Raw genomic sequence first — 27,813 nt, forward strand, 5'->3', positions numbered from 1 at the left:
TGCTTTGGAAATAAAACATATTTGATCTGAATCAATCATTCATGAGCTCACATGAACTTCGAGATCGACCAGCTTCTTGGTGCCGGCCTTCATCTCCATCACATTCTCCTCCTTCACCAGCTTGGTGATGAAGCTCTTGGCTATGTTCCCGGACAGGGTGGTCAGTGCGGTGTACACAGCCTTGTTCAAGTTGTTGTCCTGGTTGGCCGATGATGGATTGAAGATCATGCTCAAACGCATGTCAGCAGAAGATTTCTACATGTATAACAAACAGGAAGTTGACGTAAACATGATTCATGAAAGTCAGTGTGTGAATTATTTCATCAGAATATATATATAATTGGACAAACTTGTGGCTGATGAGAATAACACATTGCCAGAGCAACACACAACCACCAGGTCTACAACCAGGCAGCCTTCACTCCAGCAGAGCTCAGCTCACATTCTAAACATGTAGCAATCCTGGTGCTTTACCCACAGGGCATAACTACACTATGATTACACAACACATGGCAATGTACAGAGAGACAGCATGGATATACACAGACAGCACTCAGCATTCATCATGTAGTAGAATGTACAGAGAGACAGCATGGATATACACAGACAGCACTCAGCATTCATCATGTAGTAGAATGTAGAGAGACAGCACACAGATATACACAGACAGCACTCAGCATTCATCATGTAGTAGAATGTACAGAGACAGCATGGATATACACAGACAGCACTCAGCATTCATCATGTAGTAGAATGTACATAGAGACAGCATGGATATACACAGACAGCACTCAGCATTCATCATGTAGTAGAATGTAGAGAGAGACAGCATGGATATACACAGACAGCACTCAGCATTCATCATGTAGTAGAATGTAGAGAGACAGCACACAGATATACACAGACAGCACTCAGCATTCATCATGTAGTAGAATGTACAGAGAGACAGCATGGATATACACAGACAGCACTCAGCATTCATCATGTAGTAGAATGTAGAGAGACAGCATGGATATACACAGACAGCACTCAGCATTCATCATGTAGTAGAATGTAGAGAGACAGCATGGATATACACAGACAGCAGTCAGCATTCATCATGTAGTAGAATGTACAGAGACAGCATGGATATACACAGACAGCACTCAGCATTCATCATGTAGTAGAATGTACAGAGAGACAGCATGGATATACACAGACAGCACTCAGCATTCATCATGTAGTAGAATGTACAGAGAGACAGCATGGATATACACAGACAGCACTCAGCATTCATCATGTAGTAGAATGTACATAGAGACAGCATGGATATACACAGACAGCACTCAGCATTCATCATGTAGTAGAATGTACAGAGAGACAGCATGGATATACACAGACAGCACTCAGCATTCATCATGTAGTAGAATGTACAGAGAGACATCATGGATATACACAGACAGCACTCAGCATTCATCATGTAGTAGAATGTACAGAGAGACAGCATGGATATACACAGACAGCACTCAGCATTCATCATGTAGTAGAATGTACAGAGAGACATCATGGATATACACAGACAGCACTCAGCAGTCATCATGTAGTAGAATGTACATAGAGACAGCATGGATATACACAGACAGCACTCAGCATTCATCATGTAGTAGAATGTACAGAGAGACAGCATGGATATACACAGACAGCACTCAGCATTCATCATGTAGTAGAATGTACAGAGAGACAGCATGGATATACACAGACAGCACTCAGCATTCATCATGTAGTAGAATGTACAGAGAGACAGCATGGATATACACAGACAGCACTCAGCATTCATCATGTAGTAGAATGTACAGAGACAGCATGGATATACACAGACAGCACTCAGCATTCATCATGTAGTAGAATGTACAGAGAGACAGCATGGATATACACAGACAGCACTCAGCATTCATCATGTAGTAGAATGTACAGAGAGACAGCATGGATATACACAGACAGCACTTAGCATTCATCATGTAGTAGAATGTACAGAGAGACAGCATGGATATACACAGACAGCACTCAGCATTCATCATGTAGTAGAATGTACAGAGAGACAGCATGGATATACAATATACTTGTGTAGTAGAACCTACAGACAGCACTAAGCTATAATCATGTAGTAGAATGTACAGAGAGACAGCATGGATATACACAGACAGCACTCAGCATTCATCATGTAGTAGAATGTACAGGGAGACAGCATGGATATACAATATACTTGTGTAGTAGAACCTACAGACAGCACTAAGCTATAATCATGTAGTAGAATGTACAGAGAGACAGCATGGATATACACAGACAGCACTCAGCATTCATCATGTAGTAGAATGTACAGGGAGACAGCATGGATATACAATATACTTGTGTAGTAGAACCTACAGACAGCACTAAGCTATAATCATGTAGTAGAATGTACAGAGAGACAGCATGGATATACACAGACAGCACTCAGCATTCATCATGTAGTAGAATGTACAGAGAGACAGCATGGATATACACAGACAGCACTCAGCATTCATCATGTAGTAGAATGTACAGAGAGACAGCATGGATATACACAGACAGCACTCAGCATTCATCATGTAGTAGAATGTACAGAGAGACAGCATGGATATACACAGACAGCACTCAGCATTCATCATGTAGTAGAATGTACATAGAGACAGCATGGATATACACAGACAGCACTCAGCATTCATCATGTAGTAGAATGTACAGAGAGACAGCATGGATATACACAGACAGCACTCAGCAGTCATCATGTAGTAGAATGTAGAGAGACAGCACACAGATATACACAGACAGCACTCAGCATTCATCATGTAGTAGAATGTACAGAGACAGCATGGATATACACAGACAGCACTCAGCATTCATCATGTAGTAGAATGTAGAGAGACAGCATGGATATACACAGACAGCACTCAGCATTCATCATGTAGTAGAATGTACAGAGAGACAGCATGGATATACACAGACAGCACTCAGCATTCATCATGTAGTAGAATGTACAGAGAGACAGCATGGATATACACAGACAGCACTCAGCATTCATCATGTAGTAGAATGTACAGAGAGACAGCATGGATATACACAGACAGCACTCAGCATTCATCATGTAGTAGAATGTACAGAGAGACAGCATGGATATACACAGACAGCACTTAGCATTCATCATGTAGTAGAATGTACAGAGAGACATCATGGATATACACAGACAGCACTCAGCATTCATCATGTAGTAGAATGTACATAGAGACAGCATGGATATACACAGACAGCACTCAGCATTCATCATGTAGTAGAATGTACAGAGAGACAGCATGGATATACACAGACAGCACTCAGCAGTCATCATGTAGTAGAATGTAGAGAGACAGCATGGATATACACAGACAGCACTCAGCATTCATCATGTAGTAGAATGTACAGAGACAGCATGGATATACCCAGACAGCACTCAGCATTCATCATGTAGTAGAATGTACAGAGAGACAGCATGGATATACACAGACAGCACTCAGCATTCATCATGTAGTAGAATGTAGAGAGACAGCACACAGATATACACAGACAGCACTCAGCATTCATCATGTAGTAGAATGTACAGAGACAGCATGGATATACACAGACAGCACTCAGCATTCATCATGTAGTAGAATGTAGAGAGACAGCATGGATATACACAGACAGCACTCAGCATTCATCATGTAGTAGAATGTACAGAGAGACAGCATGGATATACACAGACAGCACTCAGCATTCATCATGTAGTAGAATGTACAGAGAGACAGCATGGATATACACAGACAGCACTCAGCATTCATCATGTAGTAGAATGTACAGAGAGACAGCATGGATATACACAGACAGCACTCAGCATTCATCATGTAGTAGAATGTACAGAGAGACAGCATGGATATACAATATACTTGTGTAGTAGAACCTACAGACAGCACTAAGCTATAATCATGTAGTAGAATGTACAGAGAGACAGCATGGATATACACAGACAGCACTCAGCATTCATCATGTAGTAGAATGTACAGGGAGACAGCATGGATATACAATATACTTGTGTAGTAGAACCTACAGACAGCACTAAGCTATAATCATGTAGTAGAATGTACAGAGAGACAGCATGGATATACACAGACAGCAGTCAGCATTCATCATGTAGTAGAATGTACAGGGAGACAGCATGGATATACAATATACTTGTGTAGTAGAACCTACAGACAGCACTAAGCTATAATCATGTAGTAGAATGTACAGAGAGACAGCATGGATATACACAGACAGCACTCAGCATTCATCATGTAGTAGAATGTACAGAGAGACAGCATGGATATACACAGACAGCACTCAGCATTCATCATGTAGTAGAATGTACAGAGAGACAGCATGGATATACACAGACAGCACTCAGCATTCATCATGTAGTAGAATGTACAGAGAGACAGCATGGATATACACAGACAGCACTCAGCATTCATCATGTAGTAGAATGTACATAGAGACAGCATGGATATACACAGACAGCACTCAGCATTCATCATGTAGTAGAATGTACAGAGAGACAGCATGGATATACACAGACAGCACTCAGCAGTCATCATGTAGTAGAATGTAGAGAGACAGCATGGATATACACAGACAGCACTCAGCATTCATCATGTAGTAGAATGTACAGAGACAGCATGGATATACCCAGACAGCACTCAGCATTCATCATGTAGTAGAATGTACAGAGAGACAGCATGGATATACACAGACAGCACTCAGCATTCATCATGTAGTAGAATGTAGGGAGACAGCACACAGATATACACAGACAGCACTCAGCATTCATAATGTAGTAGAATGTACAGAGACAGCATGGATATACACAGACAGCACTCAGCATTCATCATGTAGTAGAATGTAGAGAGACAGCATGGATATACACAGACAGCACTCAGCATTCATCATGTAGTAGAATGTACAGAGAGACAGCATGGATATACACAGACAGCACTCAGCATTCATCATGTAGTAGAATGTACAGAGAGACAGCATGGATATACACAGACAGCACTCAGCATTCATCATGTAGTAGAATGTACAGAGAGACAGCATGGATATACACAGACAGCACTCAGCATTCATCATGTAGTAGAATGTACATAGAGACAGCATGGATATACACAGACAGCACTCAGCATTCATCATGTAGTAGAATGTACAGAGAGACAGCATGGATATACACAGACAGCACTCAGCAGTCATCATGTAGTAGAATGTAGAGAGACAGCATGGATATACACAGACAGCACTCAGCATTCATCATGTAGTAGAATGTACAGAGACAGCATGGATATACACAGACAGCACTCAGCATTCATCATGTAGTAGAATGTACAGAGAGACAGCATGGATATACACAGACAGCAGTCAGCATTCATCATGTAGTAGAATGTAGAGAGACAGCACACAGATATACACAGACAGCACTCAGCATTCATCATGTAGTAGAATGTACAGAGACAGCATGGATATACACAGACAGCACTCAGCATTCATCATGTAGTAGAATGTAGAGAGACAGCATGGATATACACAGACAGCACTCAGCATTCATCATGTAGTAGAATGTACAGAGAGACAGCATGGATATACACAGACAGCACTCAGCATTCATCATGTAGTAGAATGTACAGAGAGACAGCATGGATATACAATATACTTGTGTAGTAGAACCTACAGACAGCACTAAGCTATAATCATGTAGTAGAATGTACAGAGAGACAGCATGGATATACAATATACTTGTGTAGTAGAACCTACAGACAGCACTCAGCATTCATCATGTAGTAGAATGTACAGAGAGACAGCATGGATATACAATATACTTGTGTAGTAGAACCTACAGACAGCACTAAGCTATAATCATGTAGTAGAATGTACAGAGAGACAGCATGGATATACAATAGACTTGTGCAGTAGAACCTACAGACAGCACTAAGCTACAATCATGTAGTAGAATGTACAGAGAGACAGCATGGATATACAATAGACTTGTGTAGTAGAACCTACAGACAGCACTAAGCTATAATCATGTAGTAGAATGTAGAGAGAGACAGCATGGATATACAATAGACTTGTGTAGTAGAACCTACAGAGAGCACTAAGCTATAATCACGTAGTAGAATGTAGAGAGAGACAGCATGGATATACAATAGACTTGTGTAGTAGAACCTACAGACAGCACTAAGCTACAATCATGTAGTAGAATGTACAGAGAGACAGCATGGATATACAATAGACTTGTGTAGTAGAACCTACAGACAGCACTAAGCTATAATCACGTAGTAGAATTTACAGAGAGACAGCACTCTTAATCTTTTCATACAACAGAAGTACAATTCAGAAAAACGTTTGCTCTCACCAGATGTTTGATGGCATTGTACATGAGTTGCCTCCCTTGGGTAGTTTCCAGATCAGCCACAACCCACATGCTGACAGACCGCAGTGCTTCCTCCTCTGTCAACACACAGGGGAACATTTTCATAAACAATGCTGAGGTGATGGCCCATAGAGTCAAACTATCTACAAAAGTCACTGGTCACAGATACTCACCTCGGCGGGTCAGGTACTTCATGTTGTCAGCCATAATGGAGGCCATATCTCTTGCATTCATCATGCTAAAAGTAGCTGTGTCGTGGAGGATTTCACTGTCTAAAAGGAAACACAGACCATGATGAAAGATCCAGGTAAACTTCCTTCCCACATCAAATACAGGCTGGGATGAATGGCTTTAGGGAACCTAGGTTCACAAGAGCTGATACTGCAAGGATCAAACCCTGACACAAGAAGGCCAAGTGAGCTGCTCACCTATATTCTCAGAAAGGTCCAGAGATTTGGCAGCAGTGGAGAGAATCCTGGAGTTGAGGCGAGGGAGGACATTATCTTTCTCCATCAGCCAGTCCAGGACGTTCATGCTGTCATACAGCTCCCCCTGATGGCAGACACAAACATAGCAACAAGGAGGAGACAATGATGGCATGCACTAGCTTACATGCAAACACCAACTATTTATAATTAATCTGTACTTCTTCAAAAGAACACAAAACAATTACTATGAAAACTGTATCAAGTATGACCAAAAGTACTGATGAAATCATAAAATATTTGTAACGTTACTGGCTGGTTGGTAAACTTTTACAACACAAAACATGGCTCTGACCATGGAGTCCCTCCAGGTGAGCTACTCACATGATACACTGCCTTCTGTACAGAGGGCGTGGCCTTCAGTATCTCATTGACCACCCCCTCCTCGAAAGAGTCCTGGGCCAAGTACTGCTTCTTCAAGGGGCTGCCGTTCATCAGGACCTGGGGGAAGCCACTCAGCCCCGAGTGGGCCACAAACTCATTCCCACTCTGTAACATTACATCATTACATGAAGATCATCAAACACTTACTGAGGGGGAGGAACAGAAAACACGGCTATATTGCAGGTATGTGTGGAATACAAAACACACTATGTTAATGATGAATCATAACAGTCTGAATTGTTTATGTATTGTTTTACACCACAAATATTTATACACGTCACTGGTTGATATCCTGACCGATGTCTCAGCCACTGATATGCAATCAACCAGGTCACCGAAACCTGAACACAAGTTGAGGTAAATCACTTCTTCCATGTGTCACAATAAATGCACAGGACCTACTCTTAACCAAGTGCACCAGGGATAATCTGATATAGACAAGATATCACATGCCTGAAAGGAAACAGATAAGATCATGGCCTTGAATTCATATTCATCCATTCTCCTTGTCTATCTGGGGTACATGTTTCTTATCAACTTACCAATCAACTCAACTCGAAAGGTTGCACGGGAATCACGCACGCACGTATACAGCGTTAGCGTTGGGCGTCTCAATATGCGTGATTCCCGTGCAACCTTTCGAGTTGAGTTTGGTTGAGTTGATTGGTTCAACTGGGTCATATGGCCCTGTGACGCAGGGGTAGCATTATGCAGATGGCTGTTACAATGAACATGATGAATGCTCGTTCCACCCGTGACGAACAGGTCTTGATGTTGATGAAATAAAGTGATAGCTAAATAGACAGATTTTTTATTCATGCACCGATTGTCTTTAAATGTAATATCCAGTTATGTATGACTGTTTAATAATCTCATACCAACTTTGACTGGAGTAGGTCCAATAGTTTTTCAGATATTGTAGGAAACGTCGGTACCTTAAATTACCTTCCAGATTACATCTGATGATGTCATCTCTTTTGTGTATTCAGGAGAATCTTGAGTGTTTCAAGACGATACCGGTAATTATGGTACTCAACGTTGATTTTGGTATTTTGGAATTCCATTGCAATGTCTTTCTTCGCTTTTATGCCTGCATCAACAGCATTTAGGATAAAATTGTTTGATAGGCATTACTTAGAAGTTGCTTGACAAGGGCATCAGGATGAATACAGTATTAAAGAAGTTGTTATCCATAAATTGTGTCTACTTTAGCATTTATGATGATAAATTTTGTATCTAGACTGATAGCGCTCCTCTTACTACTGCCTGCCATTGTAGCAAGCGCAAGTGAACTGACACTTTGACACAATCTAGTGATGTTTATTTGTTTGTTTTACAGGTAGGGTTAGTCTAATTACAGGTAAGATTAACATAAAGCATTATTAACAAGGTTAAATCTTCACCCCTGACTGTTGATTCTAAGCTGATTGCGTATAGCCAACTGTCAGTGAGATTTCTCAGTTCAGACATGTCACTAATTAGTGGTATTTGGGCTTGTCGGGGATTAGATATCAGTTCACTATATATGTTAGTTTGCTGTAGAGAGTTTGTTATATACTAACATTTTATATGATAACATAGAGGAGATAAATTAGGGATTTTGTAACAGTTCATTGTATTCGTTTGTTCGCTCTATCCATGTCCTACTGTAACATGTCACACAAGATATGTAAGTGCAGCACCAACCTTCCTCACGTCATTATAGTCGGTGTCATCCCCAAACACCAGTTCCTTGTCTTCCCCCGGGTACTGGACAGAGAACTCTGCAATCACAGCCTCTGCCGTGACTTCACCTGTGCCGATCTTCTCATACACCTTCAACACCAAGTACCAGAATATTGCCGATATTCTCATACACCTACAACACCAAGTACTACCATACTGCCCATATTCTCATACACCTTCAACACCAAGTACTACAATACTGCCCATCTTCTCATACACCTACAACACCAAGTATTAGAATACTGGCCATCTTCTCATACACCTTCAACACCAAGTACTACAATACTGCTTATCTTCTCATACACCTTCAACACCAAGTACTACAATACTGGCCTTCTCATACACCTACAACACCAAGTACTACAATACTGCCCATCTTCTCATACACCTACAACACCAAGTATTAGAATACTGCCCATCTTCTCATACACCTTCAACGCCAAGTACTACAATACTGCTCATCTTCTCATACACCTTCAACACCAAGTACTACAATACTTGCCTTCTTCTCATACACCTACAACACCAAGTATTAGAATACTGCCCATCTTCTCATACACCTTCAACGCCAAGTACTACAATACTGCTCATCTTCTCATACACCTTCAACACCAAGTACCACAATACTGCCCATCTTCTCATACACCTACAACACCAAGAACTACAATACTGCCCATCTTCTCATACACCTACAACACCAAGTACTACAATACTGCCCATCTTCTCATACACCTTCAACACCAAGTATTAGAATACTGCCCATCTTCTCATACACCTTCAACACCAAGTACTACAATACTGCCCATCTTCTCATACACCTTCAACACCAAGTACTACAGTACTGCCCATCTTCTCATACACCTACAACACCAAGTACTACAATACTGCCTATCTTCCCATACACCTTCAACACCAAGTACTACACTACTGCCCATCTTCTCATACACCTACAACACCAAGCACTACAATAGTGCCCATCTTCTCATACACCTGCAACACCAAGTACTACAATACTGCCCATCTTCTCATACACCTTCAACACCAAGCACTACAATACTGCCTATCTTCTCATACACCTTCAACACCTAGTATTAGAATACTGCCCATCTTCTCATACACCTTCAACACCAAGCACTACAATACTGCCTATCTTCTCATACACCTTCAACACCAAGTACTACAGTACTTCCCATCTTCTCATACACCTACAACACCAAGTACTACAATACTGCCCATCTTCTCATACACCTTCAACACCAAGTACTACACAACTGCCCATCTTCTCATACACCTACAACACCAAGCACTACAATACTGCCCATCTTCTCATACACCTTCAACACCAAGCACTACAATACTGCCTATCTTCTCATACACCTTCAACACCAAGTAATAGAATACTGCCCATCTTCTCATACACCTACAACACCAAGCACTACAATACTGCCTATCTTCTCATACAGCTTCAACACCAAGTACTACAATACTGCCCATCTTCTCATACACCTACAACACCAAGCACTACAATACTGCCTATCTTCTCATACACCTTCAACACCAAGTATTAGAATACTGCCCATCTTCTCATACACCTTCAACACCAAGTATTAGAATACTGCCCATCTTCTCATACACCTACAACACCAAGTATTAGAATACTGCCCATCTTCTCATACACCTTCAACACCAAGTACTACAATACTGCCCATCTTCTCATACACCTTCAACACCAAGTACTACAATACTGCCCATCTTCTCATACACCTTCAACACCAAGTACTACAATACTGCCCATCTTCTCATACACCTTCAACACCAAGTACTACAATACTGCCTATCTTCTCATACACCTTCAACACCTAGTACTACAATACTGCCCATCTTCTCATACACCTTCAACACCAAGTACTACAATACTGCCCATCTTCTCATACACCTTCAACACCAAGTACTACAATACTGCCCATCTTCTCATACACCTACAACACCAAGTACTACAATACTGCCCATCTTCTCATACACCTTCAACACCAAGTACTACAATACTGCCCATCTTCTCATACACCTTCAACACGAAGTACTACAATACTGCCCATCTTCTCATACACCTTTAACACCAAGTATTAGAATACTGCCCATCTTCTCATACACCTTCAACACCAAGTATTAGAATACTGGCCATCTTCTCATACACCTTTAACACCAAGTATTAGAATACTGCCCATCTTCTCATACACCTTTAACACCAAGTACTACAATACTGCCCATCTTCTCATACACCTACAACACCAAGTATTAGAATACTGCCCATCTTCTCATACACCTACAACACCAAGTATTAGAATACTGCCTATCTTCTCATACACCTTTAACACCAAGTACTACAATACTGCCCATCTTCTCATACACCTACAACACCAAGTATTAGAATACTGCCCATCTTCTCATACACCTTCAACACCAAGTACTACAATACTGCCCATCTTCTCATACACCTACAACACCAAGTATTAGAATACTGCCCATCTTCTCATACACCTACAACACCAAGTATTAGAATACTGCCTATCTTCTCATACACCTTTAACACCAAGTACTACAATACTGCCCATCTTCTCATACACCTACAACACCAAGTATTAGAATACTGCCCATCTTCTCATACACCTACAACACCAAGTACTACAATACTGCCCATCTTCTCATACACCTACAACACCAAGTACTACAATACTGCCCATCTTCTCATACACCTGCAACACCAAGTACTACAATACTGCCCATCTTCTCATACACCTACAACACCAAGTACTACAATACTGCCCATCTTCTCATACACCTGCAACACCAAGTACTACAATACTGCCCATCTTCTCATACACCTACAACACCAAGTACTACAATACTGCCCATCTTCTCATACACCTACAACACCAAGTACTACAATACTGCCCATCTTCTCATACACCTACAACACCAAGTACTACAATACTGCCCATCTTCTCGTGTAACAGTGGGAAAATGTTGTCAGAGATGTAACATACCCCATACCTTTTAACATTTCAAACTGGATATCTACCTTCAACCAGGATATATACCTTGAATATGGATACCTACCTTCCAGCTGGTTATCTACCTTCAAACTGGATATCTACCTTCAACCAGGATATATACCTTGAATATGGATAGCTACCTTCCAGCTGGTTATCTACCTTCAATCACGATATCTACCTTCAACCAGGATATATACCTTGAATATGGATATCTACCTTCCAGCTGGTTATCTACCTTCAATCACGATATCTACCTTCAACCAGGATATATACCTTGAATATGGATACCTACCTTCCAGCTGGTTATCTACCTTCAATCACGATATCTACCTTCAACCAGGATATATACCTTGAATATGGATAGCTACCTTCCAGCTGGTTATCTACCTTCAATCACGATATCTACCTTCAACCAGGATATATACCTTGAATATGGATACCTACCTTCCAGCTGGTTATCTACCTTCAAACTGGATATCTATCTTCAACAAGGATATATACCTTGAATATGGATACCTACCTTCCAGCTGGTTATCTACCTTCAATCACGATATCTACCTTCAACCAGGATATATACCTTGAATATGGATACCTACCTTCCAGCTGGTTATCTACCTTCAAACTGGATATCTATCTTCAACAAGGATATCTACCTTCAACCAGGATATATACCTTGAATATGGATATCTACCTTCCAGCTGGTTATTTACCTTCAATCACGATATCTACCTTCAACCAGGATATATACCTTGAATATGGATATCTACCTTCAATTAGGACATCCACCTTCAATCCATCTGGGCCATGTTCCATCAAGTCATTGTACTGCTGCAACTCTTGCATATCAACGTATGTAACAGCAGTGGCACAATGACTGAGAATGGCTTGTGAAGCACAAGGACTGACATATATCTATCTACACTCACATCTGTAATGAATGACACAGCTCGGGGCACACTGTCATCGATCTGGATGAAGTTGAAGGCACGAGCAAACGCCACGCTGGCATCAGAATTCCCATTGACACTGTCATCACTGCTGCTGACAAGAACAATCCCCAGCCTAGAACACAAAATACATATAGGTAGTGCCTTGGAACACTGAACCTTCAAAGGAGGAGTCCTCGTCGCCATCTGCAATATTGCATCAGCCCCTGTATGGATCTATTGACATGACATGTTCCCAGCACCTCATTCTTGTAGCAACTGCCGACCAACAAGAAGCTATGGGTGTCTGCAACCTGTGACATGGGTGTCCTTGTACAAAACAACCTTAGCGCTACAACTGCCGCAAGTTTATGTAAAGGTATGGGAGTTACGATCACCTTAGTGCTAAGATGGCTTAGTACACCGGTACCGTGGCTGACTGTGTGTTATCATATCCCAGCGGGGGCATATGCAGTTGCTCTTGCTATCAACCACTGGTTGATATTCCCAACTCAATTATCTATAGGCCACAATACTATACCTGGAATACTGTTGACTATGCTGTAAACATTCACAAACTCAACACATCAACTTAAAATATAGCTTGAGGCTGGATTCAATACATGTTGTTGCATTGTTAGAAAGGGGACTTGGCAAAAGCATTTAATTCAAGTCATATTCCAATTAGAAGTACATTTGTACATACCAGGAGCTTAGTTTCACTGACACAGTGGAGCATTATACTTTAATTAGGAAAGCTTATGTCCTGTCTCACCTTATGGGGGCCTTGTGTACATAGAAAGCCTCGGCCATTTTGATAAGTTCCTTACTCGTGGGATCAGCTGGATCCACAATAAAAACCTGAAACATTCCAAGCAGAGTTACACAAGATGCCACAGTACCAAGAAGTGACCTGTATCAACATTCTTACCATTCTGAGGTAGCGGCAGAGAAACAGTAACCTGTCAACACAGACAGGTGTCCTACCTGGTAGACTTACATCTTTTATTCTGAAAATGTGTCATAAACAATAGCCAACTCAACACTCAGAATTACAGATTGTTTATAATACAAGAATGAATGGTGCAAGTTAGGGAGAGAATGTTGTTCTACATCATAGTCATTATAGAGTCTTTGGTGGGGATAATATTTGACTATGGGATTATCATAAATACATGCATTGCCAATTTGTTCAAAGTGTGTTTCTATGTTTTGCTTTAACGTGAAATGTGCTGTATAAATGATCCCACATTTCTGTGAGACACTACAACGAGAGGAAGACATGTACTTCTTTCAACCACTCGTGGCAAGAAAACTCCTGAGTATATTTTACAAGCTCTTCATTGACTATTGTAGAGGGATGGAGTGAGTATGTTTTACATCGTTTTTAGTAATATTACTGCAACATGCCAGCATGATGGAACAACATGAGTTAGTGTCATTTCTGTATTTATTGTCAGACCCTATGATCCAGTGTTTATTCCTGGCAGGCACTGTTTTGCATTAACTTTTCTTTTCCAAAACTGTTTCTAATGTCACTCTTCGAAGTCTCTTCATTGTGATGGTTGAACCAGCGTATATACTTTAAGATTAACAGGAGGTTAATAAAAGGTAGGGGTTTGTTTCTGGGGCTTTGTATACACACACCAATACAGTGCTGACAGTGCTCTTTTCTGTTCAGTCTTTTTGTTAATGTTGGTACTTTTTGCATTTTCAAAGTAGCAGGGACATGAAGGTTGGGTTAATTAGTGGAGAACACCTCACAAGCTGGTACACATTAGGTAGTGAACTTGCAACTTTCGTTGTTTCTTTTTATCAAGTTTTCAATGTTTGTGTTTCCAAGGCAACATCTGACTTGTGTTCGAAAGAGGGTAGGCTTATAGTCTGGTGCTTAACTCATAAGCTGTTACTATTGTGAAAGTTTGCATAAAATTTAGACAAATGTGGAGCTGGTGCCTCTTGTTATTCATGACATGTTTGATTTTGTGGCTTTATTATACGCACATAGACAAAAGTATTTGGTTGAATTTTTCAATAATAGGTTGCACTGGTGCATGTTTTGTATGCTAAGTCAAGACCTTTTTTTTAAGTTGCAGCTAGATGTGTGCAGCTCGAAACAAGTGTATTGGCTATTCTGTTCAGAAACATCTGACAGTTTCATAATAATGAAAAACATTCGAAGATTGAACTTAATAATCATTGACATCATATACTAACAAGATGGAAGATGTTCTTTCGAAGATGTCTGAGCATGCCAGGGAAGGTGGGCCGTAGAATGTCCTGGATGCTGCCCGGCCATCCCTTGTATTCCTTGTCCTTCTCCAGGTCGTTGAGGTACTGCAACATACAGGGTCATACAGTACTGCAACATACAGGGCCATACAGTACTGCAACATACAGGGCCATACAGTACTGCAACATACAGGGCCATACAGTACTGCCACATACAGGGACATACAGTACTGCAACATACAGGGACATACAGTACTGCCACATACAGGGACATACAGAACTGCCACATACAGGGACATACAGTACTGCCACATACAGGGACATACAGTATTGCAACATACAGGGACATACAGTACTGCAACATACAGGGACATACAGTACTGCCACATACAGGGACATACAGTACTGCAACATACAGGGACATACAGAACTGCCACATACAGGGACATACAGTATTGCAACATACAGGGACATAAAGTACTCCCACATACAGAACTGCCACATACAGGGACATACAGTACTGCAACATACAGGGACATACATAACTGCCACATACAGGGACATACAGTACTGCAACATACAGGGACATACAGTACTGCCACATACAGGGACATACAGTATTGCAACATACAGAACTGCCACATACAGGGACACACAGTACTGCCACATACAGGGACATACAGTATTGCAACATACAGAACTGCCACATACAGGGACATACAGTACTGCAACATACATGAACATACAGTACTGCAACATACAGGGACATACAGTACTGCAACATACAGGGACATACAGTACTTCAACATACAGGGACATACAGAACTGCCACTTACAGGGACATACAGTACTGCAACATACAGTACTGCAACATACAGGGACATACAGTACTGCAACATACAGGGACATACAGTACTGCAACAAAGATGGACATACAGAACTGCCACATACAGGGACATACAGTACTGTCACATACAGGGACATACGGTACTGCCACATACAGGGACATACAGTACTGCAACATACAGGGACATACAGTACTGCAACATACAGGGACATACAGTACTGCAACATACAGGGACATACAGTACTGCCACATACAGTACTACAGAACTGCAACATACAGGGACATACAGTACTGCAACATACAGGGACATACAGTACTGCAACATACAGAACTGCCACATACAGGGACATACAGTACTGCAACATACAGGGACATACAGTACTGCAACATACAGGGACATACAGTACTGCAACATACAGGGACATACAGTACTGCAACATACAGAACTGCCACATACAGGGACATACAGTACTGCAACATACAGGGACATACAGTACTGCAACATACAGGGACATACAGTACTGCAACATACAGGGACATACAGTACTGCAACATACAGGGACATACAGTACTGCAACATACAGGGACATACAGTACTGCAACATACAGGGACATACAGTATTGCAACATACAGAACTGCCACATACAGGGACATACAGTACTGCAACATACAGGGACATACAGTACTGCAACATACAGGGACATACAGTACTGCCACATACAGGGACATACAGTATTGCAACATACAGAACTGCCACATACAGGGACATACAGTACTGCAACATACAGGGACATACAGTACTGCAACATACAGGGACATACAGTACTGCAACATACAGGGACATACAGTTGTGCATTATTATTCATATACAAATGGAACAATTTGTAGTTGTTTTATTTTGTTTTTTTAACACCACACTCAGAAAAACTGTAAGATCTTGACCAGACAAACCAGTGATTCATATCATGAGCAACGTCCCATGCAGACAGGGTACGATGGCACACAGTCAGCCTAGCCTGACCAACCCCCTGAAAACCCCACCCCAATCCATCAGTCCTACTATGGAATCCCCACTGAACAAAATCAGGTAATAACTGCTTCTTTTCAAGACGTGAGTACTCCTGATACTGTAAAGTACAATGTTGTGCTGTGTGTACCTGTATAGCACCATGCCGGATGTCCAGGGCGTAGCTCTTGTCTTCTCCACCTTTCAGGTCAGTGTTGAGGAGACGATGCAGGGTCTCGCCCTGTAGGCAATGTACATGTCACTACACTTTAACATGATGCTACAGCATTGCTGGAACCGCTTCACAAATCATATACATAATTAGTACAATGAATTAAAGGATAATGTTCACATAAAAAAATATGACTGAAATAATTAAGGCATAAGACATATACTTGACTTTCAGATGAGCTAACATAAAAAAACATATCCGCCCACTGACCTTGAATCCTAGTGAGTGGAGACCCTCCAGGACCCTGGCCTCTGACCTCATGACCTCGAGGAGGGAGAAGATGTCATAGATCTCCAGGTCCACCGGCAGCCCGTTCAGATACAGAGCAGAGTCACCAGGCAGCAGGGAGTGGTCAGCCTCAAAGTTCTGCACAATAATGTTATGGCATTAAATCTATTACATCAAAACGTTACAGTACAAGGTTCAAATAATAATGAATGGCATGGTGTGGATCAGTACATGATAAGGGACTGCATGGTATCCTAAATATAGGCCTGTGACAGCCTATTTGGGCAGTACAGGCTCTGTAATACTTCACACAGCAATGTGTTACAGCTGTAATACTCCACATAACAATGTGTTACAGCTGTAATACACTACACAACAATGTGTTACAGCTCTGTAATACTCCACACAGCAATGTGTTACAGCTGTAATACTCCACACAGCAATGTGTTACAGCTGTAATACTCCACACAGCAATGTGTTACAGCTGTAATACTCCACACAACAATTAGTTACAGCTGTGATACTCCACACAACAATGTGTTACAGCTCTGTAATACCCCACACAGCAATGGGTTACACATGTAATACCCCACACAGCAATGTGTTACAGCTCTGTAATACCCCACACAGCAATGTGTTACAGCTCTGTAATACCCCACACAGCAATGTGTTACAGCTGTAATACTCCACACAACAATGTGTTACAGCTGTGATACTCCACACAGCAATGGGTTACAGCTCTGTAATACCCCACACAGCAATGTGTTACAGCTGTAATACTCCACACAACAATGTGCTACAGCTCTGTAATACCCCACACAGCAATGTGTTACAGCTGTAATACTCCACACAACATTGTGTTATACCTGTAATACTCCACACAGCAATGTGTTACAGCTGTGATACTCCACGAAGCAATGTGTTACAGCTGTAATACTCCACAGAACAATGTGTTGCAGCTGTAATACTCCACACAACAATGTGTTACACCTGTAATACTCCACACAGCAATGTGTTACAGCTGTGATACTCCACACAGCAATGTGTTACAGCTGTGATACTCCACACAACAATGTGTTACAGCTGTGATACTCCACACAGCAATGGGTTACAGCTGTAATACTCCACACAGCAATGTGTTACAGCTGTAATACTCCACACAACAATGTGTTACAGCTCTGTAATACCCCACATAGCAATGTGTTACAGCTGTAATACTCCACACAACAATGTGTTACAGCTGTAATACTCCACACAGCAATGTGTTACAGCTGTAATACTCCAAACAGCAATGTGTTACAGCTGTAATACTCCACACAACGATGTTTAACAGCTGTAATACTCCACACAGCAATGTGTTACAGCTGTGATACTTCACAAAGCAATGGGTTACAGCTGTAATACTCCACAAAGGCACACAAGCATTACAGCTAAGTCATGCACTGTACTCTATAAGTTTCATTTCACCAACCTGCTGGTTTTTCTGAATTTCCTTCTTCAAATTGTTGTCAACAGTGGTCTTCACAAGGGATCTGTTACCACACAACATGACACATGAACATGCTATATATCTTATGTTACATCCTGGACGTATTCCCCTGCTATATATCTTATGTTACATCCTGGATGTATTCCCCTGCTGTACATCTTATGTTACATCCTGGGGGTATTCCCCTGCTATATATCTTATATTACATCCTGGATGTATTCCCCAGCTATATATCTTATGTTACATCCTGGAGGTATCCCCCTGCCATACATCTTATGTTACATCCTGGAGGTATTCCCCAGCTATATATCTTATGTTACATCCCGGAGGTATCCCCCTGCCATACATCTTATGTTACATCCTGGATGTATTCCCCTGCCATAAATCTTATGTTACATCCTGGATGTATTCCCCTGCTGTACATCTTATGTTACATCCCTGATGTATTCCCCTGCCATACATCTTATGTTACATCCTGGATGTATTCCCTTGCCATACATCTTATGTTACATCCTGGAGGTATTCCCCTGCTGTACATCTTATGTTACATCCTGGAGGTATTCCCCTGCTGTACATCTTATGTTACATCCTGGGGGTATTCCCCTGCTGCACATCTACTGTGACATCCTGGATGTATTCCCCTGCCATTCATCTTATGTTACATACTGGAGGTATCCCCCTACAATACATCTTATGTTACATCCTGGAGGTATTCCTTTGCCATACATCTTATGTTACATACTGGATGTATTCCCCTTCCATACATCTTATGTTACATACTGGATGTATTCCACTGCCATACATCTTATGATACATCCTGGAGGTATTCCCCTGCCATACATCTTATGATACATCCTGGAGGTATTCCCCTGCCATACATCTTATGTTACATCCTGGAGGTATTCCCCTGCCATACATATTATGTTACATCCTGGATGTATTCCCCTGCTGTACATCTTATGTTACATCCCTGATGTATTCCCCTGCCATACATCTTATGTTACATCCTGGATGTATTCCCTTGCCATACATCTTATGTTACATCCTGGAGGTATTCCCCTGCTGTACATCTTATGTTACATCCTGGAGGTATTCCCCTGCTGTACATCTTATGTTACATCCTGGGGGTATTCCCCTGCTGTACATCTACTGTGACATCCTGGATGTATTCCCCTGCCATTCATCTTATGTTACATACTGGAGGTATCCCCCTACAATACATCTTATGTTACATCCTGGAGGTATTCCTTTGCCATACATCTTATGTTACATACTGGATGTATTCCCCTGCCATACATCTTATGTTACATACTGGATGTATTCCCCTGCCATACATCTTATGATACATCCTGGATGTATTCCCCTGCCATACATCTTATGATACATCCTGGAGGTATTCCCCTGCCATACATCTTATGTTACATCCTGGAGGTATTCCCCTGCCATACATATTATGTTACATCCTGGAGGTATTCCCCTGCTGTACATCTTATGTTACATCCTGGAGGTATTCCCCTGCCATACATCTTATGATACATCCTGGATGTATTCCCCTGCCATACATCTTATGATACATCCTGGAGGTATTCCCCTGCCATACATCTTATGTTACATCCTGGAGGTATTCCCCTGCCATACATCTTATGTTACATCCTGGAGGTATTCCCCTGCTGTACATCTTATGTTACATCCTGGAGGTATTCCCCTGCCATACATCTTATGTTACATCCTGGAGGTATTCCCCTGCCATACATCTTATGATACATCCTGGAGGTATTCCCCTGCCATACATCTTATGATACATCCTGGAGGTATTCCCCTGCCATACATCTTATGTTACATCCTGGAGGTATTCCCCTGCTGTACATCTTATGTTACATCCTGGATGTATTCCCTTGCCATACATCTTATGTTACATCCTGGATGTATTCCCCTGCCATACATATTATGTTACATCCTGGATGTATTCCCCTGCTGTACATCTTATGTTACATCCCTGATGTATTCCCCTGCCATACATCTTATGTTACATCCTGGAGGTATTCCCCTGCTGTACATCTTATGTTACATCCTGGATGTATTCCCCTGCCATACATCTTATGTTACATCCTGGATGTATTCCCTTGCCATACATCTTATGTTACATCCTGGATGTATTCCCCTGCCATACATATTATGTTACATCCTGGATGTATTCCCCTGCTGTACATCTTATGTTACATCCTGGATGTATTCCCCTGCCATACATCTTATGTTACATCCTGGATGTATTCCCTTGCCATACATCTTATGTTACATCCTGGAGGTATTCCCCTGCTGTACATCTTATGTTACATCCCTGATGTATTCCCCTGCCATACATCTTATGTTACATCCTGGAGGTATTCCCCTGCCATACATCTTATGTTACATCCCTGATGTATTCCCCTGCCATACATCTTATGTTACATCCTGGAGGTATTCCCCTGCCATACATATTATGTTACATCCTGGATGTATTCCCCTGCTGTACATCTTATGTTACATCCCTGATGTATTCCCCTGCCATACATCTTATGTTACATCCTGGATGTATTCCCTTGCCATACATCTTATGTTACATCCTGGAGGTATTCCCCTGCTGTACATCTTATGTTACATCCTGGAGGTATTCCCCTGCTGTACATCTTATGTTACATCCTGGGGGTATTCCCCTGCTGTACATCTACTGTGACATCCTGGATGTATTCCCCTGCCATTCATCTTATGTTACATACTGGAGGTATCCCCCTACAATACATCTTATGTTACATCCTGGAGGTATTCCTTTGCCATACATCTTATGTTACATACTGGATGTATTCCCCTTCCATACATCTTATGTTACATACTGGATGTATTCCACTGCCATACATCTTATGATACATCCTGGATGTATTCCCCTGCCATACATCTTATGATACATCCTGGAGGTATTCCCCTGCCATACATCTTATGTTACATCCTGGAGGTATCCCCCTGCCATACATCTTATGTTACATCCTGGAGGTATTCCCCTGCTGTACATCTTATGTTACATCCTGGGGGTATTCCCCTGCCATACATCTTATATTACATCCTGAATGTATTCCCCAGCTATATATCTTATGTTACATCCTGGAGGTATCCCCCTGCCATACATCTTATGTTAAATCCTGGAGGTATTCCCCTGCTGTACATCTTATGTTACATCCTGGAGGTATTCCCCTGCTGTACATCTTATGTTACATTCTGGATGTATTCCCCTGCTGTACTTCTTATGTTACATCCTGGAGGTATTCCCCTGCTGTACATCTTATGTTACATCCTGGAGGTATTCCCCTGCTGTACATCTTATGTTACATCCTGGAGGTATTCCCCTGCTGTACATCTTATGTTACATCCTGGGGGTATTCCCCTGCAATACATCTTATATTACATCCTGAATGTATTCCCCAGCTATATATCTTATGTTACATCCTGGAGGTATTCCCTTGCCATACATCTTATGTTACATCCTGGAGGTATCCCCCTGCCATACATCTTATGTTACATCCTGGATGTATTCCCCTGCTGTACATCTTATGTTACATCCTGGAGGTATTCCCTTGCTGTACATCTTATGTTACGTCCTGGATGTATCCCCCTGCCATACATCTAATGTTACATCCTGGAGGTATTCCGCTGCTGTACATCTTATGTTATGTCCTAGAGGTATTCCCCTGCCATACATCTAATGTTACATTCTGCATGTATTCCCCTGCTGTACATCTTATGTTACATCCTGGAGGTATTCCCCTGCTGTACATCTTATGTTACATCCTGGAGGTATTCCCCTGCCATACATCTTATGTTACATCCTGGAGGTATTCCCCTGCCATACATCTTATGTTACATCCTGGATGTATTCCCTTGCCATACATCTTATGTTACATTCTGGATGTATTCCCCTGCTGTACATCTTATGTTACATTCTGGATGTATTCTCCTGCTGTACATCTTATGTTACATTCTGGAGGTATTCCCCTGCTGTAAATCTTATGTTACATTCTGGATGTATTCCCCTGCTGTACATCTTATGTTACATCCTGGAGGTATTCCCCTGCTGTACATCTTATGTTACATTCTGGATGTATTCCCCTGCTGTACATCTTATATTACATTTTGGATGTATTCCCCTGCTGTACATCTTATGTTACATCCTGGATGTATTCCCCTGCTGTACATCTTATGTTACATTCTGGATGTATTCCCCTGCTGTAAATCTTATGTTACATTCTGGAGGTATTCCCCTGCTGTACATCTTATGTTACATTCTGGATGTATTCCCCTGCTGTACATCTTATGTTACATCCTGGAGGTATTCCCCTGCTGTACATCTTATGTTACATCCTGGAGGTATTCCCCTGCCATACATCTTATGTTACATCCTGGAGGTATTCCCCTGCTGTACATCTTATGTTACATCCTGGAGGTATTCCACTGCCATACATCTTATGTTACATCCTGGAGGTATTCCCCTGCTGTACATCTTATGTTACATCCTGGAGGTATTCCCCTGCTGTTATATAATGGTAAGTTTAATGGAGTCAGTTACCGAGCCTGTGAGGGGAAGTTTTGGCTGATGTCCACAAGCATACGGAGGGCATCCTCTGTTGGAGCTGACAACACCCGCTGTGCCGCCTGTAGACTGAGGTCTGCAACACAACCACATCCTATTGTCACAACACCTTTAACAACTGTAGACTCAACACATCCCACTCGCATCATACAGACACAACACCATTACTCACATCATACAGACACAACACCATTACTCACATCATACAGACACAACACCATTACTCACATCATACAGACACAACACCATTACTCACATCATACAGACACAACACCATTTCTCACATCATACAGACACAACACCATTACTCACATCATACAGACATACACCATTACTCACATCATACAGACACAACACCATTACTCACATCATACAGACACAACACCATTACTCACATCATACAGACACAACACCATTACTCACATCATACAGACATACACCATTACTCAAATCATACAGACACAACACAATTACACACATCATACAGACGTACACCATTACTCAAATCATACAGACACAACACCATTTCTCACATCATACAGACACAACACTATTACTCACATCATACAGACATACACCATTACTCAAATCATACAGACACAACACAATTACTCACATCATACAGACACAACACAATTACTCACATCATACAGACACAACACCATTACTCACATCATACAGACATACACCATTACTCACATCATACAGACACAACACCATTACTCACATCATACAGACACAACACAATTACTCACATCATACAGACACAACACCATTACTCACATCATACAGACACAACACCATTACTCACATCATACAGACACAACACTATTACTCACATCATACAGACACAACACCATTACTCACATCATACAGACATAACACCATTACACACATCATACAGACACAACACCATTACTCACATCATACAGACATACACCATTACTCACATCATACAGACACAACACTATTACTCACATCATACAGACATACACCATTACTCAAATCATACAGACACAACACAATTACTCACATCATACAGACATACACCATTACTCAAATCATACAGACACAACACATCCCACTCACATCATACAGACACAACACTATTACTCACATCATACAGACACAACACCATTACTCACATCATACAGACACAACACAATTACTCTCATCATACAGACACAACACTATTACTCACATCATACAGACACAACACCATTGCTCACATCATACAGACATACACCATTACTCACATCATACAGACACAACACCATTACTCACATCATACAGACACAACACCATTACTCACATCATACAGAAACAACACCATTACTCACATCATACAGACAACACCATTACTCACATCATACAGACACAACACTATTACTCACATCATACAGACACAACACCATTACTCACATCATACAGACACAACACAATTACTCACATCATACAGATATACACCATTACTCACATCATACAGACACAACACCATTACTCACATCATACAGCCACAACACCATTACTCATATCATACAGACACAACACTATTACTCACATCATACAGACACAACACCATTACTCACATCATACAGACATACACCATTACTCACATCATACAGACACAACACCATTACTCACATCATACAGACACAACACCATTACTCACACCATACAGACATACACTATTACTCAAATCATACAGACACAACACAATTACTCACATCATACAGACACAACACCATGACTCACATCATACAGTCACAACACCATTACTCACATCATACAGACACAACACCATTACTCACATCATACCATTTAACAATTATATTGGTTTTACTTAGAAACTAAATACCCACAACTACTATATTTGTTTCCAAATGTAGTAACTTAATGAAATCTTTGTAACTTTCTTCCCTCCTGCATAAACAAGCTACCCACAAGGGTGATCACTGAGTTTCTCCCATAACAGGGCTTGATCTTCAATCGCCAGCAGTGGTTTATTCGCAGTGGTTTATTTTTTTTCACCCAATCTGATTGGCTGGCTGAGAGTGGAGAGTTGTGTCATCACGTTTTGATTGGCTGGCTAAAAACAACTGACGGCACTATTTTCGAATCGGGGATACCCGAGGTCGTCTAGTACAGGAAATCCCCAGCTGGCAAAACATTACCGTGGAGACGATGTTTCCATCTCCAAAAGTTAGTGCCTGAGAGAAAACTTGTGGGGGAAGATGGGGTGTGATATGTGGAGATATATCAGAGAATTTCAGCTTCCCAATGTACCAGATTCAGTTGCAGAATGAGAAGACGGTAACTGAAGGGAGATACCACATCGATATTACGGGACCAGGTGAGCAAATCCGGTACATTCTTTACTGGGCGTTTTCAAGGCTAATAACAAAGCTAATGAAACAGTTAATAAATTCATCTAAAAATACCGATGAAATAGTGAAACAAACCATATTGTTGTTTTTTTGTTTTTTAAAATAACTATTATCCACGTAAGAAATGTCACGTTATAACGAAGTGTTGATCTAGAGCCGATCGATCAAATACATATTTCGAAGTTATATTAAAATAATCGAGACTTAAATTTATATTTTAAGAAAATAAACACTCAGATAATTTGGATCTAAAGCAATACTCAATTTTAATGCAGGAAACGATCAATCTTTGCCGGACGGACCATTCCAAGATGTTTTGCAACCACAGCAGTTGTTTCCCCTTTCAACAGGTGGAGTTTATCCAGATCAATATAATTAATGTATTTTGGCCTATGATTATTTGGTGTTTTTTAAACATGAAGACTTAAATTATTTAAACATACTATCTCAGGACAATTAAGAAACTCATTATGAAAAAACAACATTACCCCGTTTAAACTTGAATGTATTAAGTCATACCTAAATCTATATAAACTAAAGAAAGTAATAGATGTATTTATATTTTTTCTTAACTATTTTGATTTCTTATAGGGAGCCGACAAAATGATGAAGATAAAGACAATATTCCTTTTTTTTCATCAATGATGTACATTTATGCATCTTAAAATATATTTTGTATTTTAGATAAGATGAAATAATCTCAAAATTAATTTCATATTATTAGTTTTAGGTAGAAACTCTATATCACAGTTAATTATTTTCAGAATTAACAGACAATACAGAGTATTCGACATGTAGAATTATGTTTGTCTCAAGTATATTCTTTAAACCAAAGATAAATTATTTACCATGTTTACTGAAAGAAACACTTCTTTAATAATGCAATTGCCCCAAAATGCATAGCTAGCTTAATTTTAATGATAATTATTTAGCATTTCTTGGGATGATAAACTGGACATATGACAAAATAAGAAATGTATTTTTATTTATTATTCTCCCATTACAAGGTTTACAGTGGTATATTTTTTTCACATAATCTAATTGGCTGCCTGGGAGTAGAAAGCTGTGTCACTTTTTTTAATCAGAGACCTTAAATTATTCTAATGTGTAAATTTTCAGAACATAGTAAGTAAAGAAAAACTCAAATTTATGGGTGATGTAGAAATGACCAACAAGAGGTCCTCTTATAACATTTTACCATAAACCTCATTTCTTTACTTTAGCAATGTCTAATTTTAATTTTAATACTATTTACAAAAAAAATCACATATGAACAGGTCACTAAAATACAAATTCATTATTATGTCTTGTTTTCATGAAGATAAAAAGAAGAAAATGTTAATTTTAAATTACCTATTATCAGTAAGTCTTAACTTCTAATCTGATAAAATAACAAAAGAATAAAGTTTGGAGGTAACTGTTATTGTTATTGTTTACATATATCCTATGTATTTATGTTTCACACACAATAAATTATTGTGCTTGTCAAATTCACATTCTATTTATTCACAAATATGGGGAAATTAGATGACTCATTTAGTAACATTTTTGGTGTCATGATGTTAAATATTATGTTCAAAAGAAAAATTGTCCACTGAATAAGTTTTTATTTTTTTATTTTTAATAAAAACACATGTGCTCACTATGTTCAGGAACAAAAAAACAACAAAAAAAAGACGACATGAAATAATCATCATTTTACATATTAAATTATTCACTGTAAAATTAGTT

General features: G+C 40.4%; 1 protein-coding gene across 1 annotated transcript in view; it reads right to left on the reverse strand.

The window, feature by feature from the left end:
* The window catches only part of LOC124110377 (UDP-glucose:glycoprotein glucosyltransferase 1-like), a 77,214-nt gene that overhangs the window by 22,762 nt on the left and 26,639 nt on the right, over positions 1 to 27,813 (reverse strand). Inside the window, exons 10-22 of the mRNA XM_048391288.1 lie at positions 23,672 to 23,771; positions 19,060 to 19,120; positions 17,571 to 17,726; positions 17,280 to 17,369; positions 15,260 to 15,379; positions 13,818 to 13,903; positions 13,043 to 13,178; positions 9,025 to 9,153; positions 7,279 to 7,443; positions 6,898 to 7,021; positions 6,643 to 6,741; positions 6,452 to 6,546; positions 52 to 255 (exon numbers count right to left, since the gene is read on the reverse strand). Of these exons, the coding sequence (XP_048247245.1) occupies positions 52 to 255; positions 6,452 to 6,546; positions 6,643 to 6,741; positions 6,898 to 7,021; positions 7,279 to 7,443; positions 9,025 to 9,153; positions 13,043 to 13,178; positions 13,818 to 13,903; positions 15,260 to 15,379; positions 17,280 to 17,369; positions 17,571 to 17,726; positions 19,060 to 19,120; positions 23,672 to 23,771 (1,565 nt within the window). The remainder of the gene's footprint in view (positions 1 to 51; positions 256 to 6,451; positions 6,547 to 6,642; positions 6,742 to 6,897; positions 7,022 to 7,278; positions 7,444 to 9,024; positions 9,154 to 13,042; positions 13,179 to 13,817; positions 13,904 to 15,259; positions 15,380 to 17,279; positions 17,370 to 17,570; positions 17,727 to 19,059; positions 19,121 to 23,671; positions 23,772 to 27,813) is intronic.

This window comes from Haliotis rufescens, unplaced genomic scaffold (assembly GCF_023055435.1).
Source record: "Haliotis rufescens isolate VD_foot unplaced genomic scaffold, xgHalRufe1.0.p SCAF_9, whole genome shotgun sequence".
Classification (NCBI taxonomy): domain Eukaryota; kingdom Metazoa; phylum Mollusca; class Gastropoda; order Lepetellida; family Haliotidae; genus Haliotis; species Haliotis rufescens.